The 15,428-nt window shown below is 36.9% G+C and overlaps 2 protein-coding genes across 2 annotated transcripts; one reads left to right on the plus strand and one right to left on the minus strand.

The window, feature by feature from the left end:
* The first annotated feature begins 3,406 nt into the window (after positions 1–3,406).
* Positions 3,407–4,357, plus strand: LOC107295683 (olfactory receptor 6Q1-like). The gene has a single exon (XM_015825008.1). It carries the CDS (start codon positions 3,407–3,409, stop codon positions 4,355–4,357), a length of 951 nt encoding a protein of 316 aa, XP_015680494.1.
* Positions 4,358–9,597: 5,240 nt separating this feature from the next.
* On the minus strand, positions 9,598–10,521 carry LOC107295684 (olfactory receptor 10W1-like). The gene has a single exon (XM_015825009.1). It carries the CDS (start codon positions 10,519–10,521, stop codon positions 9,598–9,600), a length of 924 nt encoding a protein of 307 aa, XP_015680495.1.
* Between the last annotated feature and the right edge of the window lie 4,907 nt (positions 10,522–15,428).

Here is a 15,428-nt window from a genome sequence, read left to right on the forward strand (position 1 = left end):
TAATTTTCTGAGATTGTGGATTTGGGGTTTTCATGAGCTGTAAGCCATAATCATCACAGTTATGACACATCACGGCTTGAACTATCTTGCTTTGCATGTAATGAGTCTATCTCATATATTAGGTTCACCTTTTAAGTTGCATTACTGAAATAAATGAACTTTTGCACGATATTCTAATTTTTTGAGTTTCACCTGTATATAATATAGGTATATAAAAACATGCGCGTATTTGAATGCAACATTGTGTCAAATTTTCAAAGCAATCGGTGAAGAAATTTAGGAGATTTAAGATTTTGAACAAACGAACATTTACATTTTTATTTATATAAAGATAGATTATATATATATATATATATATATATATATATATATATATATATATATATATATATACATCTTGTCAAATGCAATTCTGGGCTGTGCACAGCAGTTGGATGAAGTACTGAAGTAGATATAAAAACAACAGATATAAAAAAGATAAAAATCTATATTAATAAATAAAAAAATACATATACAGACCCTAAGTGAAGGAGAATAAGAATGACTACCTCAACAAGGGATCATCTAAGCATGTCTACAAATGTGTGTACACACATATACATATATATACACACACACACAATATTTGTACTACCGTTTTGCATTTTTTGGGTGGTTAGAGACTTTAAGAGATAAAATGGGAGCTGTAAGCCTTGTAAGGGCTTATATTGTCCATTTGATCCCTGAAACCTCTTTACAAAAAGGACCCTGTCCTTGACATGGTGAACAAGGTCTGATATGGCTCCTGAACTAATGACTGGCACACATCCGTGGTCGTAATGATAAAGGATTCCTTCCAGGAATTAAAGAAGACTTGGCATAGGTAACTGGTGAAAGATTTAGTCATGCAAATTTCTATTCTTTTGCCATCTTCTCTATTCCCCCCCCCCTATTAATTATTACTTGGCAGCAACATTGGGGAACTTGTTAACTTAAATAAAGCAAGTTTTTTTCCCTTTTTCTATCTCTTTAGAGATTTGTCTCTGTTTTGCCTCTAAATAACAACTCTATAATTATCTTGTTGATTTAATATTTTAATGCATTTATTCATCACTGTACAATAGTTATCAAAGTCAGCGAAGCTTATAAAGAAAAACTAGGAATCTCATACGAGTACAAATTCAATCTTGTTCAACTTAGTATATTTTCAGATATCTAGGGTTACAGTATACTCATAGAGTATTTCCACACAGCTACTGTATATACCTCACTCCTCACACAATCTTCTCCAATTTCACACCAAATCTGGTAGTCCAGAGAAGTTACATGCTGTCTGCNGGTTAAGAGCTGTCAGGAAGGGAGAAATTTCACTAAAGTTTGGAGGAAATGGAAAAGAAGATGGCTACCAAAGCAAGCTGAATTTAGGTAGCATTGGCTGTTGAAGATTTGCTGGTTCCAGAGTGGAAAGAAGAGCATTGAAATCATATCTATAGAGCAGGGGTGTCAAACTGCCAGCCTGTGGGCCAGATGCGTCATGTCAAAACTGTGCCCATCCCAGCTCCAGCAATGGGGAAAAAGTCAGGATATGTCGCAACACGTTACATGACCTAGCTAGTTTGACACCCCTGCTATAGAGGGAGTCCTAAGTGACAACAATAGCTAACAATATGGTATGTCATGACTGAAGTGGGGGTGTATTTTCTCAAAATACAGCTAGACAGACTCCATGTGATACAACTAGAAGAGAAGATATATAGTTCAGGGTTGAACTGTGAGATTCTTGGTGCTCCTTGAGGTTGGCTGTTTGCCTACAGATGTTTCATGATCTGAATAATAACAATCAGTACTTGGCTAATATCAGGGGTATTGCTCTTGATCTAAAAAAAGAGTACTGTGCACCCTGCTTTAGATATACCTATGGTCTCACCAAGTAAAATATAGTTTTCTATGCTCACGTCAACATCCCAATCAGTTCTTTGTATGACTACATTGAATTTAGTTTTCTATATACAATAATGAAGAATTCTGCAATAGCATTAATGATTGACACTAAAAATTATGCCCTCTGTGTATTTATTGATTTGTATTTTGACCACTATTTGAAAATGGACTCTATAGGCTATCTGGTGAGGACCTGCATGTGTGTCTGCATGCCCTGATGTTCCCTAGTTACTCATTAAATAATTCCTGATGTCTCTTAGAGACCCCATTCCCTGATCAGGATCATACGGAGGCTTTGTAGCAATCATATATTTTTGTCTTTATTTCTTAAACTTACACTTACACACACACGAACACACATTCTGTGTCTCCTCTTGGTTCATAACCGCTGGTTAGTTGTACTCAAAGGCAAAGATATGACTGAAGGAGGATGAATCATGCCAAACTGTGTCCCTGAAATCGTCTGTTAGAGAATAGCAATAGAAGCAGACCGCAGGAACCATCTCTTGGAAGTGTAAGTAGTGAATATTGCTATCCTAGAATATGTTTCTCCAACCAGTAATGGGAACTTGTGGAGCCCACCAAGCTAGAGAAGACTGGTACAGAAGGATGACTAACTGTAAGGAATTATATAATAGGTTGGATAAAGTTAGTACCTATTTTGTTTCAAGTTCTTGTTTCTATGTCCCGGTGCCAGTTTTATGGCTACCAGGAAAAAATTAATAAGCAACAATTCACCTGGAAGTTTTGCAATATATTTATTATTCATTTATTAAACCAATTTATATAACCATCTATCTCACAAACAAGTGACTCTGGATGGTGTACAACAGAGCTAAAAACAGTGAATGAATACATTAAAATGTATAAAACCAAAATATTTTTCAACCAAAATTAAAATGATAGAGATATGAATTTTGTGATAATCTGCTGCATACAAATGACTTATAATGCAGTGACACTTGTTCAGTGGAAATTATTAAAGTATATGGCTATGTGTAAAGATTACAGAAAGAATGCTTACATAGTAATATCATATACGCACAGTATTTATTTAAGTCATATATAATGATTCAAAATGCAGTATGGAAAATGACCCTCCCCCCTTGCATATATACGGAGCTTCACTTAAAACCAAACAAAATAGCCCCAATTTTGCAAGGGATTTTCAAGAACTGCTTTCATTTTTTCCCCTACAACCTGTAAGCACTTGGTACAAGATTTATATAAATTTGTTTAATAAATACTTTTATTCAATATGTTTTGTAGTTGAGATGATAGTTAAATGCACTCGGTTCACTGATAATCATTCTGTTCATACTGGGTTGGGTTTTTTTGAATGCATTTCTTTCATCCCTTAGAATGGAAAGATAACTTGCAAAACTCAAGATTCATTACATTTATTCTGAATCTTGAATGTGAAGAATGAATCTCCCACTATTATTTCTGTGTCCTACTATTCTAACAATTCTGTGTTGACTCCTAGATGCAGTCTCCACGTGAAAATTGGACGTTGGTGACAGAATTTGTCTTGGTAGGCTTCACAGGCATCCAGGAGGCATGGTTGCCTCTCTTTGGCTTCTTCCTAATCATGTACTTGCTAACCCTGATGGAAAATGGCATCCTGGTTTTAGCTGTAGCCACAGAAAAGCGCTTACACACCCCCATGTACTTTTTCCTCATTCATCTCTCATTCTTGGACATTTGGTATACCTCTCTCACTGTGCCCAAAATGCTGGCTGGGTTTGGATATCCAGCAGGTCAGAGGATCTCTTATTCTGCCTGCTTGACTCAACTTTACCTCTTCACTTTCTTGGGCAGTACAGAATGTTTCTTGCTGGCAGCCATGGCCTACGACCGCTATGTGGCTATTTGTATCCCTCTGCGGTACCATGAGATTGTAGATCAAAACACCTGTCTGATTCTGGCAATTGGCTCATGGTTAGCTGGTTTTCTTACCCCAGTGCTGCCTGTTTATTTCATGTCACAGTTGACATTTTGTGGCCCCAATGTGATAGATCACTTCTTCTGTGATGCTTCACCACTCCTTATTCTCTCCTGCACTGACATTTCCCTGAAGGAATCAATAGACTTCTTGGTCTCTCTTTTGGTACTGTTGATCTCCTCTTTGGTTATTATAATATCATATGTCCATATTATCATTACAGTGCTCAAAATTAACTCGCTGGTGGGACGGCAACGAGCCTTTTCAACCTGTACTGCCCATTTAATTGTAGTGGCTGTTTTTTATGGGACACTCTTCTTTATGTATGTCCGTATCAAAGTTACCTCCTCAATCAACCTCAACAAGGTGGTGTCAGTCTTTTATGCAGTAGTCACACCTGTCCTTAATCCTCTAATCTACAGTTTAAGAAATACAGAAGTGAAGGGTGTTTTATATAGAATTATTTCGGAGAAAAAACCAGTTGTAATGTGACATCAGCGATAAAAGAAGCATTCATATTATTATTATGGGTTTTGGGAAGAGCTAAGGGAAAGCAAGATTAGTTCAGAATCACTAATAATATCCCTCTTGTTTATTCAATTTATTGGGATTATAGAGAATGGAAGTGACTGCTCAATTTTAGCTGGAGATTCTTTTAATTTTGAGTGCCATTTTTATAGATGCTGAAACATTTCACAGTATTGTCATTCATGCAAAATTGTTATCAGGAAAATAGCTGGGCCAAATGAGAAACTATTAGAATAGTGGCAGGAAAACATTTTGTATTACTTTTCAGTCATCAAAGTGATCTGATTTGGAAGGGGAATGTAAAGCTAATGTGGGTGTTATAAACCTTAGCTAGTCTGTTTGCTTTGTGTCTTTAGAAATTTTTTATCAGTCATTTTTCATTTTCATCAGAGTATGCTTGTTTAATTCCATAGATTTCTAAAGACAAATGTACTTCAGCATCATAAAAAACCCTCTGCTCCATCAAAATTATTTTAATATTAACATTAGAGTCTTTTCTTGTGGAAAGCTTTTGGGGATGGTTGTGTTCCATCTTGAACTGTATCTCTTTAGTCTATTGTTTATTTGGTATAGGTTATATCTTTTGTTTTGAAAAAATGTTTTTCTAAAATTGTATTGCACAATCTGATTTGCTGTAGACGCTTAGGGTTGGTGTAAGCCTCTATGAATCTAAAAAGTTTAACAGTATGGAAATGTAATGAATAATAATATTACCCTTTTGCAGGGCTTTTTTTTGTCATAGAACTCACCAGAACGGAGTTCTGGCACCTTTTTTTCGATGGATTTTCCAGAGTTGCCTTGAACAAAATCCTAGTCTTTTAGACAGACTAAAAATTGAAGGGTTTTTTTTTTCAACTGCAAAGGTAAACCTTGTAGGGTAGGCAAGGCAGGTTGTATGACGTGTGTGAGTTCCGGCACCTTTTTTTTTTTTTAACAAAAAAAGCACTGCCCTTTTGCATCCATGTCCTTTTAACTGTAAAAGAATAATTTTTATATCACATTTTATTTACTCTCTCATGATTTTTGGACTGGTTGCTCTTCCCACTGAACTATGTGTTTTCCAGATTATAAATTATTTTGATAATTAGGGAATGTTTCATTTTAAATATAATTCATAATGAGCCAGGTGGGATATCATCATCACCACACCACCACCATCACCATCATCCAAATCAATTCACTGCAGGATAAAGGTCTTTTCAGCTCCTTTCCAGCACCTCACTCAGTATGAATCAGCCTTAAGATATCTAGAAAATGCTTGGAGGGCTAAGCAAATGATGTAACTCCAGTCAAAGGACCTATTAGAAATGACTTTATACTTATATAATCATACCTACTTTGACATTGAGGAAATTTGGTCCTGCTTGAAATACAACTTGAATATACCGTTGTTACATATGCGAATGTGACAGCTTTGCAAGAGAGTCACATCACATTAAAAAGAAATAGTCACTCTGAAGAAATTTGGTTTCAGGACAGAAAAATGTGGTACATGAACCACTTGTTGATTCAACAAAGGTATTTTTGCCTCTGCTGTTGTTGAGAATTTTTTTGGCAAATACAGAGCACCAAACTATATTCAGCTGGTTGAAAAACTTCTTACACCATATAAGACCATGACCCACAATGTCACTGAAGATTCATTTTTTTTCATTCACACTTGGGCTTCTTTTCTGAACATCTAGGTGCAGTCAGTGACAAAAATGGTGAAAGGACATTGCCACAATACAAAAACAGTATCAGGGCAACTGGAAACTATCAGTGTTGATTGACTATTGTTGGACTATTGCAGCGAGATGCATAGGACACTGAGTACAAATGAAAATCGGCAGCAAAACATTTGTAGCTCTGTTTAATTCATGCAGTATATCAGAAACATTATGCAATTAAATACATTGTAATCATTAAAAGTTAATTTCATACTTCTGAAGATCTCTGTGTGATAGTCATTCTGAAATTATATTTGTGTTCAGTTTGAATAGGTCTATCTATCATAATCACCAAACGTTTTTCAGGAAGCAAAACTTTTGAAAAAAAAATGCTGTTCAGTGTTATTAAACGCTCACCTGAGAGAAGATACTTCCTTCTTCCTTCTCATGACTAGTTTTTTAGCATTTGATTTTGTTGGGCTTTGATTGTCCTTACCCACTACAGTACTAGATTGGCAAGTTCGATTTGACAGATGAGTGATTTTTTTGATCTTTAATTTTTTTCATGTCTGAATCCTTTGGGATGAAATATTTCCTCATGGACTACAACACACAACCTATTGATTGCCTCGGGCAGTGAAATGTAGACAGTTAGGGATTTACTTATAGAGTTCCCTGTTTTATTTTCAGTCAGTATGCTCTTAACTAAAGTAGCTTTGATGCAAGGCTCAGCATTGGAGCTGACAGATTCTTTGGAGCTTAACTCCGGCTGTCCTCCTACTGTGTCAGTTGCTTCAATAAGAAAGCAAACAGAAGAACAATCCAGAATTACCCTACTATGCCTCCCTCAGGTGGCCATTTCCTTGGAATGAAGCACTAACTCTCTGGAAAGCAGGTGTGTCCAGCAGGAGATTCAAGATGGCTGCCGCAACTATTTGAACAAAACCTTATCTCTTTTTTTTTAGGGGTTGGGCATGCAGTGCACATAAAAAGAGGCAGGGCTGCCAATGTACAGTCATGCCTGCCATTTGACTTTTTTTGAAACACCCTCCCTGCCCTCCTTCACAGATACTGCTAATGGAAACTATCATCAGTTGCATTCCTGTAGGATTTGCCCCCTGCCTCACTTCAAGGAAGGTTGATGCATGTTATGTTATGTTATGTTATGTATGTTATGTTATGTTATGTTATGTTATGTTATGTTATGTTATGTTATGTTATGTTATGTTATGTTATGTTATGTTATGTTATGTTATGTTATGTTATGTTATGTTATGTTGATTATTATTATTATTATTATTATTATTATTATTATTATTATTATTATTATTATTATTATTATTAGTTGGAAGGGACCTTGGAGGTCATCGAGTCCAACCCCCTGCCCAGGCAGGAACCCTACACCATTTCAGACAAACGGCTGTCCAGTCTCTTCTTAAAAACTTCCCGTGTTGGAGCATTCACCGCTTCTGGAGGCAGGTTGTTCCATTGTTTAATTGTTCTAACTGTCAGGATGTTTCTCCTTAGTTCTAGGTTGCTTCTCTCCTTGATAAGTTTCCACCCGTTGCTTCTCGTCCGGCCTTCAGGTGCCTTGGAGAATAGCTTGACTCCCTCTTCTTTGGGGCAACCCCTGAGATATTGGAACACTGCTATCATGTCCCCCCTCGTCCTTCTTTTCATTAAACTAGACATACCCAGTTCCAGCAACCGTTCCTTATATATTTTAGCCTCCAGTCCCCTAATCATCTTTGTTGCTCTTCTCTGTACTCTTTCTAGAGTCTCAGCATCTTTTTTACATCGTGGTGACCAAAACTGGATGCAGTATTCCAAGTGTGGCCTTACTAAGGCATTGTAAAGTGGTATTATGTTATGTTATGTTATGTTATGTTATGTTATGTTATGTTATGTTATGTTATGTTATGTTATGTTATGTTATGTTATGTTATTATTACATTGATATGCTTTCCATCTCATCTAGAGGCAACTTTGGGCAGCTTACAAATATTAAAAGTAGTACACATTAAAAGGGATAAAACAATAAATGACATATTAATAATTTATCATTAAGAGGTGGGGAGGAGGAGGGAGCACGAAGAACACAGGGAGAGGTGGGGTCTTTTAATCTAACAGCCACCTCCAGAATGGTATCCCCCCCCTATTGGGGCCCCAGGCCAACTGGCAGAGCCTGGCCTTTAGGCCCTTACAGAAGGTCAGTATAGATCTCACCTAGGGGGAAGCGAATAAGATGTTCGAAAGGGCAGGAGCCCCCCCAGCAGAGAAGGAACTTCTTGACTGATGGAGCCCACAGCATGCCCTTTCTGCCGGCATGGGTGAGGCAGACCAATCCCATTGTTGCTGGGTTTTTTAACGCTTCCTTATTCTCCTTTGCAAATCCTCCAACCCAGTTTGGTTTAGTCTGAGCATTCAGCTGGGAAAATAATTAAAGAGCTGTTGGGAATAGTGGTTATAAAAGAAAATCAAAGGACAAGGAAGGAGCTGTATCATTGTTGCGGAATGGGACAACTCGCCACGGTCTTGTGGAAAACGAAAGGACTTTTATGAATTCCAGAGAGTTTTAGTAGAGAGATTTATTGCACAGGTTCAGAAGCAATAGAGACAAGCAATTCTGAACCCTGAGGGCGGGTTCAAACTTCAGCTTTATACTTTCCTTTTCTCAGGAACAAAGGAATACACATTGAAAATGTAATCCAAGTAAAGAGTGCCCATATGTTACCTCCCAAACGATGTATGTAACATAGGTACACGTTACGCGTAATCCAATCAGTGTATAATGACTGTGTCTTAAAAGGATCACTAATACGTAATAAGGACTGTGTAGTAATAAGATCATTAATACGTCTGTTTAGTAATAAAATCATTAACAAGTAATAAGGTGTATAACGGGACAATTCGCCACAGCCAACTCGCCATGGGACAACTTAACAATTCAATTTAATTATTTAAAATAAATTAAAAAATATTTTAATTTTTCTCATTCACATTTCACTCTCTTCCTCCTTTTGCATCCTTTCTTTAATGATTCTTTCCCACCATTTCTTTGATATTAGTGTAACTCTTGTCCCGCAGCAAATTGCCCTGTGGTGAGTTGACCATGGCGAATTGGCCATGACGAGTTGGCCATGGCAAGTTGGCTGTGATGAGTTGGCCGTGGCAAGTTGGCTGTGATGAGTTGGCCGTGGCAAGTTGGCTGTGATGAGTTGGCCGTGGCAAGTTGGCTGTGATGAGTTGGCCATGGCAAGCTGGCAGTGGTAAATTGTCGTAGACCCCATTGCTGTGCCCTACACATGCTGTCCTATTAGTGCCTTCATTTGTGCATTCACTCTGTTATGAAACCATAAAATAGATGACCTAATATTTTCCTCAGTGTCTAGCTTCCTTGAAGTCATTCTTTCAAGTTATCAAACTCAATGTCCAGAAAAATAGTCCACCTCCAGATGCGAAGCAATTTTTCTGTGCAGGATTTTAAGATTCTTAAGGGCATCCATTCTACAATACATTAAGCAGTTAGTGGGATAATTAATCCTTTTGAAAAATTCAGTGGCCGAGGACTTTCTTCAGGGCTACCTTCATTTCTTTGTTCCTTAGACTGTAGATTATGGGGTTGAGTAATGGTGTGCCCAGAGTATAGACCATGGAGAGTAGCTGGTCTTGCTTTGGAGAAAAGCTGGTGTTTGGACGCAAGTACATAAAGCTGCAACAACCATACTGGAGGGCCACCACAGCTAGGTGGGAAGAGCAAGTAGAAATAATCTTTTGATGAGCATTGGCTGAATGGATCTGCAGCACTTCAATCGTGATGAAAAGATAAGAGATGCAGATCAATATGAAAGGCACTGCAATGGCCATTACTCCTGAAAACAGTATCCCAACTTCATTGACTTCAGTTTTATTACTTATGAGCTGGTATATAGGGGGCACATCACAGAAGAAATGTTCAATTCCAAGCTTAGCACAGAAGGAGAGGTGAAAGACTAACCATACCAGTATCAGGGAAATCAGGAAAGCAATAATCAATGAGACAACTACTAGCTGAATGCATAGCTGCTGAGTCATGATGAAGTTGTATTTCAAAGGCTTACAAATAGCCACATAACGGTCAAAGGCCATGATAGCCAGCAAGAAGCAATCAGCACTACCTAGTCCAATGAAAAGAAACATCTGGGCACAGCAACTCCTAAAACTGATGACCTTCTTCTTTTGCAAGCTGGTCACCAAGATCTGTGGGACCACAGTTGCTGTATAGCAGAGTTCAATCGCAGAGAGAACTCCCAAAAAGAAATACATAGGGATGTGCATATGAGGGTTCCTCCAGATAGCTAATATAATCAGTGTGTTAGCTATAATTATAATTGCATAAACTGTGCTAATGCCCAAGAAAAGCAAAGACTGATACTGTGGTTGAGTGGGAAAAGCCAAAAACATAAAATCCAGCATTGCTGTACAGTTCTCCTGAAGCATCCAGAATGATTGCCCCTATCCTAAAAGTAATCCAAATAGAAAATAAGAAAATCTGTGATCAAGTCAGTATATAGAAGGCACATGATACTTGAAACAAACAGAGGGTTTGATATAACAAAAGGGTGAAGGTCAACGTGTGGTTCTTTAGTGTTGAGCAGAAGTTTCTATGAATCCTCCTCAATGGGCAGGAAGATGATGGGTTAGAGAGAATTAGAATTCAACAGCCTCTGGAGTATCACATTAGTAGTTGCACTAAATGAAAGGGAAAATATGCAAGAGAGCTTCCAAGCACTATAGAAATTCATACCAAATTAAAATAATGCTGTTCGTATTCTTGACTTACCATTTTTATTGTGTATGGTGCAAATATATCCTTCTGTTTGAGAAGTTTAATGAACACACCTACACCTGGTTATCTTATGATTCTGTGTCTAACTGTTATTTTTACTGAAATCCTTGATTGCTGCTATTGCAGTTCAGGCAATAGCATGAATACATATTCATAATAAAAAATAAGCAACACAGAATCACAGAATCTTGTTTCATGTGAGCATTTCCATATCAGTGTTGTTTTATAATTTTTGAATAACTGCTTTTTGAACTTTTGAAACAACAGGGCAAGTGGGGTGGATTTTGAGAAACTGATTTTTCAACTGGAAAAATGTCACCTCATGCCTCCTCCTGCTACAGACCTGTAGAGGTGCAAATTTAATTTTTTTTAAAACAAAAACATGATTCCAGGAGAAATGTTGTATTAAAAAATTTACAGGATTAAGATATGTTTGAGATGTTATGACAACAAAGCAGAAAAAACTTTTAAGATTTTTTTTTATCCTTTAGAAAAAGAACCAAGTGAGCCACCTTATAATTTATTTTTCATAAAAGATTATACATAAGTTTAGTATATAAATATATGCATGGATTGTTAATTAATGTGATAAAACTAATGTCCTTTTAATTTTGATTTTTCAGTTTAAAAAGTTCACAGGTCAAAAGGGGGAATGGGATTATTATTATTATTATTATTATTTATTAAATTTATATACCGCCCTATCTCCCTTGCGGGACTCAGGACTACAGCTTTTACCCACATCATAAACGTAGAAAAGACTGAGTCAAGCTATGGGGAGTTGGAAGTAGGGTGAGTTTAATATGGTTTGCATTCTTTGTATTATTTCAAAATTGGTTCTAGGGATTTGTGTTCTTAAACAATCATTTGTGTTCAACAGCTGGGCAAACTTATTTCTGAATCAGCTCTGATTTACTTGAAATAGCCAAAAAGTGATTATTTCCGTTTTGAGGAGTGAAGTTTGGCAATTCAGAGGAACTCTTGACTCATCCTGGTTTTAGAACTTGACCTGATATACAGCATTCTGTTCAGAGATTCATCACTGCAACCATTCCATTCTGATTTTTGACTAGGGCCAGACAAATGAACCCCATTCTGTAATTCTACTTTGAAACACAGTTGGAATGAGTCTGAACTGTTTTGATTCTTTGTGGCTTCTTGCAAATCCCCAACCCTCAAGCACACTAATCTAGGCAGTGAGTGAGTGAGTGCTGGGGAGAAATTGGCAAGATTTCCATTTTCTTTTCTATTCTGTGACAGGATCTCTCTGATGCAAAGTACCAAGTTGCTGCTAATTTTTTTTAAGACACTGTCTTGTGGATGGCAGGAGGGAATGCTAGCAGTTTCTTGCTTGCTGAATAGGAATGCATGATTATCTGCTTTTTTCAGGACCATCTCTATTCCCCACAACTCAAGCCTACTTCCCTGACAGCCTTCAAAATTCTGTTTCTGGTGATTGATTGTAAGTATTGTTTTGAATGTCTTTTCTTCTCTCCTCCATGGCAACCACACAGAGTGATGTCATGGTCTCCACTTGTATATGGTAAGGTCTTATACAGCCATCATTGTCCCAAAATAACTGTAATATAGATAGGCTTTATATTGTCTCAGTGATGGCTGGATGGTATTAGGCAGCAATAATTTGCCTATGTGTTTAGCTACTGAAAAAAACAAATGGTTGTAAAACTGAGGCATGATACTGTATAGTTCCACTACCACAACTAGCAATAGATCTTAAATGCAAGGAGGAATATTCAGAAACTCTAGCACAGGGGTCTTCAAACTGGCCCTTTTATGACTTGTGGACTTCAACTCCCAGAATTCCTCAGCCAGCGTGCCTGGCTGAGGAATTCTGGGAGTTGAAGTCCACAAGTCATAAAAGGGCCAGTTTGAAGACCCCTGCTCTAGCATTTCCCATGAAGTTGGGATGAGTTCACAGCTGAAACTATGAAGACCTGAAGTACTGAAGACTTGTTAGCATGTGGGAAATGTCTTAATGTTCTTTAGCTTTCACAATTCACTTTGTTTCTAACATTATACTGGAGCAGCTCCAAAATGTATTGGAGTTCAAACTAGCCTGTTTCAAGGGGGCTACAGAGATTAAAATCCAACAATTTGGAGATCAATAGTAAATAATAGGTTAATATATAGTAGCTAAAACTCACTTCATGTTGCTTGTTCTTTTTGTTAATTACATGGTCATCCTGCACAAGTTGGAATATAGGATTCCGTTATCAGTACTTCATTACTTTTTCACTGTTTCACTTCATTTGGTCATTTAATTGGAAGCTAAAGGACCATCATAATGCTCCACTGCTTTATCTTCATGCATTGTTGATGTGGAAAAATCTTCACAAGCTGATAAACATATCAGTACTTCAGCACTTGTCATATGTTGTGAACCATCAAGTAAATACTTCTTTGGAACAAAGTGGTGACCTGACCTCTTAGTTTTAATTAGATGTCCCATTAAGCCATAAACAGCATTTGATAGTAAATATAAGCATAATCCCCACTCCTGATTGAAAAGACATGCAAAATTAGGCGATGAAAATTCTTTTCAAGGAGATGTGCAAGACAGAAAATTTGCACACCTGAATTCATAAAATTTCTTCACTATTTTTCCCTATTTGTCTAGAACTACAGCTTGGAACCTTAGATTCTATCTCAACCAAATTATGAACAATGAATGCAATGAAAAGTAAGTGATTAATCTGCAACTCCTCCAAAGTTTCTCTTTTCCTTCTTTGTGTAAGTATGAAAAATAATTTGGTGGGGAATTCTGAATGTACAGAAGAACCACAAGGGAGGAACAAGTTTGGAGCAAAACAGTAGGTCAAAAAAGTTAGATCTATAAAAGTTAGATCCATAAAGCTTTCTTTGCTCTAGTTCATAGACATCTTACACCACAAGAAATGCATTAATTTAAGATACTACAAAATTCAATATTGGTTTTAGTAACCAGAACCAAAAAGCAGAAGGAGAATACAGAACAAGAACAGCAGAATAACAATAATTCAGCTGACATTTTAAAACTCTTTGAAAATATTTTTTGAAAGTTCTTCTACTTATCCTGAAGAGTAGTAAAAAAATGCAGCACATCAGTAGAAAATCCTTCTCATAGATTGCAGTTGCCATCATTGAGTAGAACCACTCATGAAGGACTTTATATATAGGACAAGGATAGCCATTCCAATATCTCGGCTAAGTCACAACCCTTTATGATTTTCCATTCTTTTTCCTCAACGCTGATTTTTTTTTAAAAAAAAAGAAATTGCTGTTAATGCTGTATTCTAAATGCTTGTTTGCACATGTCGGTAGGTAGTCATTTGTGCTGAGTTAACAAAACATGCCTTTTTGCTAGATAGTGATTTAAAAAAAAAACATTACTTCCTCTCCGTATCCTAAGAAAATAATGTCATTCTCTGTATATTTTTGTAATATGGGCATCTGTCATTCAATAGAATTGTGGTGACAATGAATCCATGATTTCTATTTAAGATCATAATGTATTGACTGGCACTTGGAAAATGAGAAAACTACTTCATCCTGACAAATCATTTGCCAATAGATGGTGTTATGTTTGCTACAAAGGTGCTGGATACACATGAACATCTACCAAAGGTGTATAGAAGGGTAACTTTCACCCTTGTTTATATTCTCGTCTCTCAGGCCATCTTACCATGCAGATGAGGATTGCATTGGACTTAAGACATTAGAGTCACCTCAGACAGCAAGATGGGTGGCATATAAATTTAATAAATAAGCAAATAAATAAAAATTAGAAAACAGCTGAATAAAAAAAAATGGTGCAAAATGAGCAACTTACCAAGGAGGATAAGTGGCAGCTGCACTGCTCCTCTCCTGATTTCTGTCTGTATTTGGACTGCCAAGATGAAAAGATTGTTCAGTCATAGGTTTAATCAGGAAAAAGAGGAATGGAAGTTTTTTTGTAAAAAAAACCCCAGTTGTATAGATAGGTTAAAACAGGCAAGGTCTTACTCCCTTGCTGAAGAAAGTGGTTCTGCTTGAGAATGCGTGTGTTCACCTGCCTGTGAAGTGCTATCAATCTTTGGATACATCAGCCAGACTTTTCTGTCTTGTTCTTTGTGGAATCCCTAAGGTGCAGTTGCTTAATCTAGATGGTTTATGATATGTGTCTCAGCTCCTATGCCTCCATGGAATATTTACAATTACTTCTCAGGATAATTGTATACTAATTTGATTACTCCAAAAATGGTTATATCTGTACCGGGTGCAACTTTGCTAATTATGTTCTTCACACGTATCTGGATCTTAAACTCAACGTAGATTCTACTTTTTGAGGAATTTATACAGCTTTTACAGCTATAATGAGGTACAGCTATTGTGGGTCTTAAACATTATTCTTTATTTGCAAGAAAAGAAAAATGGCAAATTGGACTCTGAAGAGCATGCTTGATCAAGGAAGCCTTTCTTTTAACAAAACCAGTAGTCATTTCTGAAAAACACACAGTATATGGACCTCATTCTGATAATGGATATCAACAAATATGTCTTTGTTCTTTGCTCTTTATAA

Source organism: Protobothrops mucrosquamatus, unplaced genomic scaffold (assembly GCF_001527695.2).
Source record: "Protobothrops mucrosquamatus isolate PMUCROS unplaced genomic scaffold, P.Mucros_1.0 scaffold2445, whole genome shotgun sequence".
In the NCBI taxonomy this organism is placed as follows: domain Eukaryota; kingdom Metazoa; phylum Chordata; class Lepidosauria; order Squamata; family Viperidae; genus Protobothrops; species Protobothrops mucrosquamatus.

Coding starts and splice junctions, on each gene's coding strand:
- LOC107295683 (XM_015825008.1), top strand. CDS start 3,407: ATGCAGTCTCCACGTGAAAATTGGACGTTGGTGACAGAATTTGTCTTG.
- LOC107295684 (XM_015825009.1), bottom strand. CDS start 10,521: ATGCTTCAGGAGAACTGTACAGCAATGCTGGATTTTATGTTTTTGGCT.